The following is a 9,749-nucleotide window of genomic DNA, read 5'->3' as shown; positions in this document are numbered from 1 at the left end:
CCACAGAGTCACTGCTGCGCAAACCAACAATTCTCAAACTCATTTCAATGGAAATGGATAAAACAGAACAGCCTTTAATATGACTTAATATTGATTTTAGACTTGATGGGGCGGAAGGTGGTTGACAGATCTCCCTCAGCTGGATGAGCTGCGCACTGGAAATACTCAAAATCATTGTTCTTCTCTTTGCTTTGAATGTACAACAGTACAAGAGTCTGCTTTCTGTTCAGCTCAGAGCGCCGTCCTTTGAGAAATGCCTCTCAACGACCCAGTATAGCCGTACATTCCTGCTCTACTACCGGCATTTGTTTAGCCAATAACAGTTGATTTTGCCACATTGTTTTCTTGCAACGCCATTCTCTTCTTTTTTGCTCAGAGCAAGTGGAGGAGAAGCAACCTGTCAGCTCTTTCAATAGATTCGCCGATATCCTGCCGATCAATGGAAAGTCGGGCTGAGTGGCTGCAGCCATTGGGTTGCTAATGAGCCTGTAATTAGCCCCCTTTAGAATTAGTGTGCGTCCGCTCCTTGGTATGTTGTGTGTTTTGACTCCTTTGTCTCCCCAAAGGGTTTTGCCTGGTCATTATGAGATAAGACTAATTGGTTCTCCTCCCCATTACTTGTTAATTGTATTTGTGTGGACTTATACACAGCCCACTCCCCTTCCCCCTGAGCGACTGGGCTCTTGGGCAGTATCAACAGCTCAGCTTTTTAGTAGGGGCTCTGTGTTTAATAAAAACAAATTATGCCAAGTAACCCACAAATTTACAAACCTGGGCTTGAAAAAAAAATGAGACTAAGTGTAATGAGGTGTTTGCATAGAGTTAATATGGAATTTTTTTTGTTAAGTATTGTATCATTTTATATTTCTATCACATCCAAAAAAGTATTTTTTAAAGAAAATGGTCAATTATCCTACAGGGTAAATATATAAATTCACAGTTTAAAATTAAATGTTGTTATATCTAGTAAAAGAAGATTCCAGTAGTAAAATCAACTGATGCCTTTTGTTAAAACTAAGTTGAACTTAATGGTGGCTGATGATGTTATGCAAATCGGTTTCTGCAAAATAAACATGTAAACACCAAAATGGCTATTCAGCCATGTCCTCTCCTGTGATGCTCTTCGTTTTGTAGTTAACTTATTCTAATACATCTCATCATGTTGGCTTGGGCAGTTAAGCAGATCATGGATCAGTCTGTTCATAAAGTGTTAAGCAGCTTGAGGGAAGGTTTTGAGTAACTGTTTGGAGTAATTGGGTGAGGATCAATAGGGTGATGTATGTATGCATGTGTGTGCATGCATCCATGTGTGCATGGGCTCGTGTGTGTGTGTGTTGGTGGGACAGGGGTAACAAGAGGTGTCTGGGACTTAGCAGGTCTAGATTAAGTTGGGGGATCAGAACGATCTCTGCTGAGCTCATTTCTCTCCTTCTGCTCCAAAGAGGAGGCTCTTCCCATCCCCTTGACCCACCTCCTCCTGTTGTCACCTCCTCACACTGCAGTTGCACCATCCATTTAAACTGTGTGCCGTTTTCATTGTTTCGGGCCTGACAGTTTTATTAATAAATTTCTGTTAGCTCCCATTTAAACCACAAAATGTGATGTCGTATTACACTTTTCCAAATGGTCCAAACAGCCGAAATAACCAGCAATTTTCAATTTTTCTGCCCAGTTAAATGAAACTGTCAACTTATTTTATGTCATGTCGCTTCTGGTACTTTCAGGTTTTCTGATTTCGTTCAATATACAAAGTGATAATGCCATAATAATTGCACTTTAATAATCACACACACACATTTTCAGAACCGCTTGTCCCATACGGGGTCACGGGGAACCGGAGCCTACCCGGCAACACAGGGCGTAAGGCCGGAGGGGGAGGGGGCACACCCAGGACAGGACGCCAGTCCGTCGCAAGGCACCCCAAGCGGGACTCAAACCCCAGACTCACCGGGCAGCAGGACCGTGGTCCAACCCACTGCGCCACCGCACTTTAATAATCATTCTCTGAAATTTTCCTTTTACTACGGCAACTACAATTAATAGTAATATGTTCATTTAGGGAAAAAAAACTTTACAATTAAACCAGTGACATGTTACATTACAAAAAAGGCAGCATTTACATTCAGCAAAACATATCTTTGCAAATTCCTTCTTTCTTTCTTGAAGGTATATGTGACACCACATTTCTTGCTTTTTTAAAAATTTTCAGTTGATCTCTATATCTTTTATGCACTTTGAACGCATGCAGAGACCAAATGACCGAAGGTCAGAAGTTGTAACCTTTGTCTTCAGTACTTTATAAAACACCAAAGTAGCCATGATGGACTGATGAAACAACACATGTGTGACCAGTGAAACCATACAGAAGCTTTTTTCACTGTTGTGTATTCTAAATCACAGTGTCTGGCATTAAACCAAACCCTCTTATTTCTCAGTATCGGATCTACTAAGCGTTACCAGGATGTCCAGGTCATGCCGTCTGTGAGTAAGATCCTTAAGATCACAATTATTTCAAGATAACCTATGTAAACACTTGTCAAACACAAATAAACAAGATTGTAGCATATGCTCAGTCTATGTACTGCTTTTATTCTTAAAGGAAAATATAATGGAAGCCATTGAAGTTGTAAAGTCTAATAAGGACGAAATGCTCAGGATCTGTATGTTGAAAACAATGACTTATACTGTACCGAAACTACGTTAACATTGTAAAAAAAAAAAACTACAAAAGAACTAAATTAGAAATGTTGCTATTACTCTTATTTTCAGTGCAAAGGATGCCTGAAGCGACTAATTACTGCTAACAGAACGTTCCATCGAAGAACCTCATACGTTGACCAGAGTTGTGTGCAAAATGAAAGTCCTAAAGTTAAGAACTCCCTCCCCACTAATAAACTATGCTAATTAAACTACCGTCCGTACCTGGGATAGCCTTCTAATCTGAGCGATCGTGGCAGACACTTTTTTGTCTTGGCAGCTGGGTTGGTCTATCTGCAAGTGTTGCTGGTCGAATAGAGTCTTACATGTAACACTGATTTACATGACCGCACGTTGACAAAGTTGGTGGTGATATTGAAGTCCTGTCTATTTTAGGAAGATTACCTCAACAGGACCACGCTAGTTGCCAGGACAGATGGAACTCTTCAGGCTTAATTTCCTTTGACATTAATATACAGTTTCTGGAATATTATTGAAGGGTTTTTTTACTGAGAATATTTTCAGTTAATAGCAGAAGTTTTGAAAATATCATTAATACTGAAAATAAAAACCTGATAGCGTAAATTACAGCCTGTATGCTACTTTTAACAAGTGCTCTTAATGGCATGACTTTTTCAGAATCAGAATCAGCTTTATTGGCCAAGTATACCTGAGCATATAAGGAATTTGCTTCCGGTTTAGAGCAAACCTACAGTGCACATTCACACATACAGACTACATAAGCACATACTGAACTAGACACAGACTAATACAAACATGATTACTGAAATGCAGCAGACAAGAACATAGTATAATGCAGACAGAACATAAAACCATGCAAACATAGTTTTTTTTCTTGAGTGTTATATGTAAACCATTTTTTTCCCACCATTTTCTTCTATCAAAGTTTATACAAGTTCCAGAATGTTCTGTGTACAGTAAAGTGTCTGTACATGGTTTGAGTGCTTGCGAGGGTTAAAAGCAATCAGGCTACAATAAACGCCATATGCAAACATATTAGTTTTGCAGTGCGATACTGAAGAGATCAACTTCAGAAATGTTAAATAACAGACTACAAGGTAACGTTAGTCGTCCAAATGACGTCAAGTTTTCTGTGAAGTGGCATAAAATCAGGTAGGCCGGTATTCATCTCGGTACACGCCACCCCCCGCTTGGAGCCTAACGACAGGCCCATAATCCCTCTCAAAACAACTAAGAAGATGCTAATTGTGTCCTGCTATAAATACAGGTTCACTGGTGTTATTTCTCCTTTACCAACAGCGACTCTTTCTACTGCTCTGCTTGCACTCGCCAAAACAGCAACGAAAAGGCGAGAAAGGAAGATTTCTTAGTGCTCTTGTGCTTTCAGCCTTTTAATGTGCTTCAATGTGCGAGTTTTTAACGATGTAAGAAAGACATGTTTTTTTTTTTTTCTTTATGTTTATCACGTGGACCTCCGGAAAAGGGCAACTCATTTTAATCGCGAGCAAGAAAAACTTGTTAAATTTCTGAGGCGCTGGTTCTGAAAGCGGGTTGTAGCGCTCCGTAATAGAGCGCGCGCACACACTTCCGGTGTGTGATAAATCGGCTCTATTTACACATTTAAGGTGTTTGTGTGTGGGGTTTTTTTTTTTTTTTTTTTCTCTCTCCTCCTTCCTCCTTTGACGAGTTTTGGCCGTAAACATGTTCCCCTTGCCCATCTTCACCCCGGAGCAAGTAGCCCGGGTGTGTGAGAACCTGGAGGAGACCGGGGACATCGAGCGCCTCGGCCGCTTCCTGTGGTCTCTGCCGGCCGCGGTGCCGGGCTCCCCCGGGGACGCGCTCAACCGCCACGAGTCCGTGATGCGCGCCCGCGCGCTAGTCGCCTTCCACGGCGGCAACTTCGAGGCGCTTTACCAGATCCTGCAGAGCCACCGCTTCACGCGCGAGTCGCACGCCAAGCTGCAGGCGCTCTGGCTGGACGCGCACTACCGCGAGGCGGAGCGCATGCGCGGGCGGCCCCTCGGACCCGTGGAGAAGTACCGCATTCGGAAGAAGTTTCCGCTGCCGCGGACCATCTGGGACGGCGAGCAGAAGACGCACTGTTTCAAGGTACAGCAGAGTACAGCGGTGTAACTGGTCCGCGGCGAGCGCGGTACAGTATTGCGTAAAAAGTACCTGTACTAGACGTGCGGAGAGTAGCAGAGCAGTCAGTGTGTGTCTCTCTCACACACACACACACACACACACACACACACACACACAGCGAGCGGCGGCGCTTTCTCATTCATTGACAAACTTTGCTATAATAAGTCCTTAGAAAGATGGACTGAAAAGTGCACAAGGAAAAAAAAAAAAAAAAAAAGTGTTACTGTGGGAGATGCGGTCTCAGCAACTTTGTGTCCAAAAACGTTCTACAGTCTGAGTCTAATGAATCATGTATTGATCTTTAACAGCAGGCCGAATGACTGGAGCAGAGCTGTGTGATCGATTGCTTTTAATTTGCTCAACTTGTCATTGTCTAGCAGCTTTCGATTAGAGTGAAAGTTTGTCATGATCAGGTCCGACAGGTTACTGTGTGTACATCGATCTGCGGCGATGGAAATGAAGACATCATAGCTGTTGGAGCTGTTAGTGATGTTACACCGCCATAATAAAAAAGGCAAAAACATGGATAATTTTTATTTTTTTTTTAGTAGTAATTTAAAAGTGGTAGTAGAAGGTGCCAAAGAACTGAAATAATTTTCAAAGGTTGGTTTTAATAATTAAGACATGATAATTGACAAAAGTTCTACACATCCCTTTTTTGCATGCCTACATAACAAGTTTATTCATCATCCATGGCATCTACTTTCAGTGGACATGAGTGTTGGACACAAGTGTCAGAAACAGGCCATGAACGTGTGTGTGTGTGTGTGTGTGTGTGTGTGTGTGTGTGTTAGTCTGTCAGTCAGTCCCAGGCACATCTCCAGATGAAGCAGTGGGGCCAAATAAACCTAAATTCTTCATCTGCTTCCGTGTGGTACCTCCTGTTGGTCACTAAAGACAACCTGTGGTGCATATAAACCAGCACAGCCTAGCTCTTATATATACCACAATTTTCCATTCTGCTGGGATCCCATGATGTGTAAAACCAGTTTTTTTTTCTTTTTTTTTTCTTTCCTCCCCCCCCAGCAAAGTACTTTTGGCACATGAGAAATTAGATGTTTAAAGGAAAAAAAATCCAAAGGTCACATTTAAAACCAAGTGACTTTCTGCTTCATTCTGAATCTTTTTCTGTCAGGCTGGTTTTGCAAATTAAATTTTTCTTTCACTGACATCTTATTTTTACTGTAAATATGAATAGCTCTGCTTCAAAAGAACCTCTTTGAAAATGTATTTCCTTTCTGTAAAAAGTGTCTTGATTTGCCTGGAAATCTTCATGGCTACAAATTTATTTGGTTTATGTTGGCTTTAATTCTAACTTGACAGCACATGTCTAAAATTACTTGAAAAATGCTGTGGTTGACATTGGTAAACCTCAGATTCTATGTCAATTTCAATAAACATATTAGTGGGATTCATTAATATTTAGCTATTTAAATTGAGGGAAGTGTGCTGGTAAATGACCGTGCAAGAGCTGATTATGTCTTTAATTTTACTCACAGATGGCCATTAACTGTGCAGACCATGTTAATACATGCAAAAGACAAGTAATCATGTAAATTAGAGGGTCCTGCCCTGTGCCCGAAATTAGGGGATTGGGGCTCCGAGTCACAAGAGGACTTTGTATAATGACACTTGCTCTTCTCGTTTGCAATGCTTTGCCATGACAGATGAGGAATCAAGGAGGATTTAAAGCTGTCCTAATCCAAACCCATCTCCCCTTGCTTAAGCTCCTTTCGCCCCAACCAATCAATAGAAATCTTTCATTGTCTTATAATAATCTATAAATACTGCTTAATGAGAAGGAAGATTACGTGCAGTGTGGCTTAAGGTCGCCCAGCCTTGTTTCCTTTAGTCTGTGACCGAAGATCAGGAACAAGACAGCATGTGATCAAGAATGTATGAATTGCTTGTCTTGACATTTTTGGAATAGTAGTGGTTGAAGCAACTTAGCAGGACGAGATGCTCTGAAAAGTATGAGTTAAATTTACAGAGCACTTGAAGAAAAAGTTTATAAAAGGAATGTTAGTGTTCTGCTCATTTTAAACTATTTACTGGCTTACCATCTTTTTTTATGGATCCTCTCTTGTGTAGTTCAGGCTATTTATGAAACAAGCAGTATAATAAATGTTGCAGCAGTTTTTTGTACAACACTTTGTTGTGACATTAACATGCAGAGTCACTGCTTCACTTATCTCCAAAACCCAACTCAATAGCACTGTTGCTATCAAAGGTAATATGTGTAACTTAGTGCTCTACCAGTGTTGGTTTAAATCACCTCAGAAGGGAGTAATTTAAGTTGCGAAAATCTCATGGTGCATCTCGGCAAAAGTATCGTAACGCTACTATGTTTAGACAGAGCGTGTTGCTTTTATGCCTTTTTCAGAGAAAATGAATGACCTTAAGTAGAAGTTCATTAGCGGTATTTTGGGGTGGCTCCGCGGGGCATGTTTGACATGACCTCAAAGCAATGCATTAATGATGCATGCGTTTGTGATGCAGGAGAGAACTCGCAGCTTGCTTAGAGAGTGGTACCTGCAGGATCCATACCCAAATCCCTCGCGGAAACGTCACCTGGCCCAGGCCACCGGCCTCACGCCCACCCAAGTGGGTAACTGGTTTAAGAACCGGCGGCAGAGGGACCGTGCAGCTTCTGCCAAAAACAGGTCAGTTGCATAGTGGTTGCTGCCACATCTTGGGTGGGTTTAAAAAAAAAAAAAAAAAAAAAAAATACAGCTTCAGGGCCTCTGTTTGTTGCATCAAAGACACTTTTAAGCAGAGTGATTTGACTCACTGATATTTAGGTATTTTTTTCTGAGCATGGTAAAATGCATTAGTCAAGGATACTGGAGCACTGGCAAGAAGTAGGGTGTGAACCAGCATGCATCAGGTTGAAACTTCGTATCGTTGTGCTCTACACCTCTGCTTCCCCCAAATATTGAGAGAATTCCTTAAAAGTAGTACTTATCTGTACACCATGGAGTAATTTTGTCTGTGCTCCACAGACTGCAGCAGGACCCGGAGCTCCTGTCTGGAGGAGGCTCCCTCGACTGCCCGGCACAGGACTACAGTGCCAGTCCCCCCCAGCCCTTGCCTCGCCATCTGAGCAGTCCTAAAGACAGTGACTGCAGCAGCACAGGCACCGGGCCCCGTGCGACGGATGCCTCGACCCCCGAAATCTCTGTGAGCAGTGACAGCGAGTTTGAGCCCTGAGAGGGAGCGAAGCAACGGACTGGTGCGCTGGAGTAGCGTGAAAGAGACGGGTGACAATCGAAATGCAGCACGATGTGCGAAAGCAGCCCAGGTGCCGGTGATCCATAGCAACCGGCTCCCAAATGAGGAAACTCTGCTCTCATGAAAACTCTGCTCTGTTTATGGACAGAATGAGGGAGAAATGTTTTGTTTCTTGTGGCACCCTCATGTTCATGGGAAAACATTGCAGACATACACGTACACACACAAGGCAGTGTGTTACACGTTGTGATGCATTTACACGACGTAGCACTTTTACACAACACAACTGGCGTGACTTTAGCAAGAGGTATCGTTTCATGTTCTGTCCTGTTCAGAGCATAAATATGCCTCCAGCTCACAGGTTGCCCATGTGAAACTAGATGTGTCCCTGGGAGTGAGTACAGCCAGTGGAAATAACACTTATGTGCTGTAAGGTAGGTGAGCGGGTGAGGGGTTTGGTCCCTTGTGCACAGATTACACCACTTTGGCACAGTCCAGTGGTGTAAAACACACCCTACCTCTACACCCCAGTACAGGAGCTTTCACACCTAGTAATATATTGATACATTTACTGTGTGCTCTGGTTACTGTTCACCTTGGCTTAGCAGAGGAGTATCGCTGGTGAACATTTAGTGTTTGTGCTTTTCAGGGGAAATACCAGACCAAATGCTCTGATTCAGATGTAATCAGTACAGTTCCTTTCTTTGTTTCCTCATCCCTTAGTTCCCATAGCTTATTCCTGTGCTTCAAAGTTGAGCTGTAGTCTTACAGCAGTGATTTACACTCTCAGGGTGGTCATCCATCAGTTTGCCCCTCTCACCAGTGGCTCATACTGTGGTTTAGGGCAACAGAGCTGCGCTCTTCCCTTAGATTGCGAACCCTGTGTGAATGAGCTTTTCTCGACATGTGAATCCAGCCCTTGTCACAGGACTGGCGCGCGCACACGCACGCACGCACCCACACCTACCGCTTGTCTGCTGAGTTTAATGTATGTTAAAGGAATTCAGTTTCATGACCAGACATGCGCCTGGTTTTTTGCAGGTAGGCTAAAGTCCTAACATATTTTTGCAGGATGTACATCATCTCATGCTGTACAATTACTGCTGCTAATAAAATATATTTTCAAATTTTGGCTGCATATTTTGATTTGACATTATGAATGCATGTAACATCTACAGTGACATGTTTTAGGAGTTTCCCTTAATGATAAATACTTAATGACTTCATAGCGCTTTTTTTTTTTTTTTTTTTTTTTTTTTTTTTTTTTTTTAAAAACATGGTAAAGATGTTTTCAGTCGTGTTAATATAGATAATCCAATTGTCTGCAGTCCGGCCACAAGTCTCCGCTGATCTAGATCGCTGGCTATAATCCTGAGGTTAGAAAGCCCTGTCGGTGTCTATGGAACCTAAACGGTTGCTTTCATGTCCGTGTGTGCAGCGCCACCACCGTAGACACGCGTGGCTCCACCAGTTAGATTTCTGACACAGGTTGCACAACATATTCGGGCAACATGGTGTGGCAATTAAGATTATTTGTACACACTTCATGGGAATCATCTCACACCAGAAGTCCAAAATAAGAACATTAAACCAGTCTTATAATAACATGTTACTGCATTTCTGACATTTTACACTTTATTTTATTGCTTGGTTACAGATATGGTACAAACGTAGTGTAACAGTCCATATTGAAG

The 9,749-nt window shown here is 42.3% G+C and overlaps 1 protein-coding gene across 1 annotated transcript; it reads left to right on the top strand.

Annotated features, from left to right (window-relative positions):
• The first annotated feature begins 4,344 nt into the window (after nt 1-4,344).
• On the top strand, nt 4,345-9,020 carry six7 (SIX homeobox 7). The gene is made up of 3 exons (XM_029251582.1): nt 4,345-4,788; nt 7,324-7,487; nt 7,827-9,020. The coding sequence occupies exons 1-3, from the start codon at nt 4,381-4,383 to the stop codon at nt 8,032-8,034; spliced, it is 780 nt and encodes a 259-aa protein (XP_029107415.1). The 5' UTR covers nt 4,345-4,380; the 3' UTR covers nt 8,035-9,020.
• Nucleotides 9,021-9,749: the final 729 nt, after the last annotated feature.

Source organism: Scleropages formosus, chromosome 4 (assembly GCF_900964775.1).
Source record: "Scleropages formosus chromosome 4, fSclFor1.1, whole genome shotgun sequence".
In the NCBI taxonomy this organism is placed as follows: Eukaryota; Metazoa; Chordata; class Actinopteri; order Osteoglossiformes; family Osteoglossidae; genus Scleropages; species Scleropages formosus.
Note: the sequence above shows the minus strand (reverse complement) of the source record. Positions and strands in the feature narration are given on the sequence as shown.

Coding starts and splice junctions, on each gene's coding strand:
- six7 (XM_029251582.1), top strand. CDS start 4,381: ATGTTCCCCTTGCCCATCTTCACCCCGGAGCAAGTAGCCCGGGTGTGT. Junction 4,789..7,323: donor AGAAGACGCACTGTTTCAAG/GTACAGCAGAGT, acceptor TTTGTGATGCAG/GAGAGAACTCGCAGCTTGCT. Junction 7,488..7,826: donor GCAGCTTCTGCCAAAAACAG/GTCAGTTGCATA, acceptor TGTGCTCCACAG/ACTGCAGCAGGACCCGGAGC.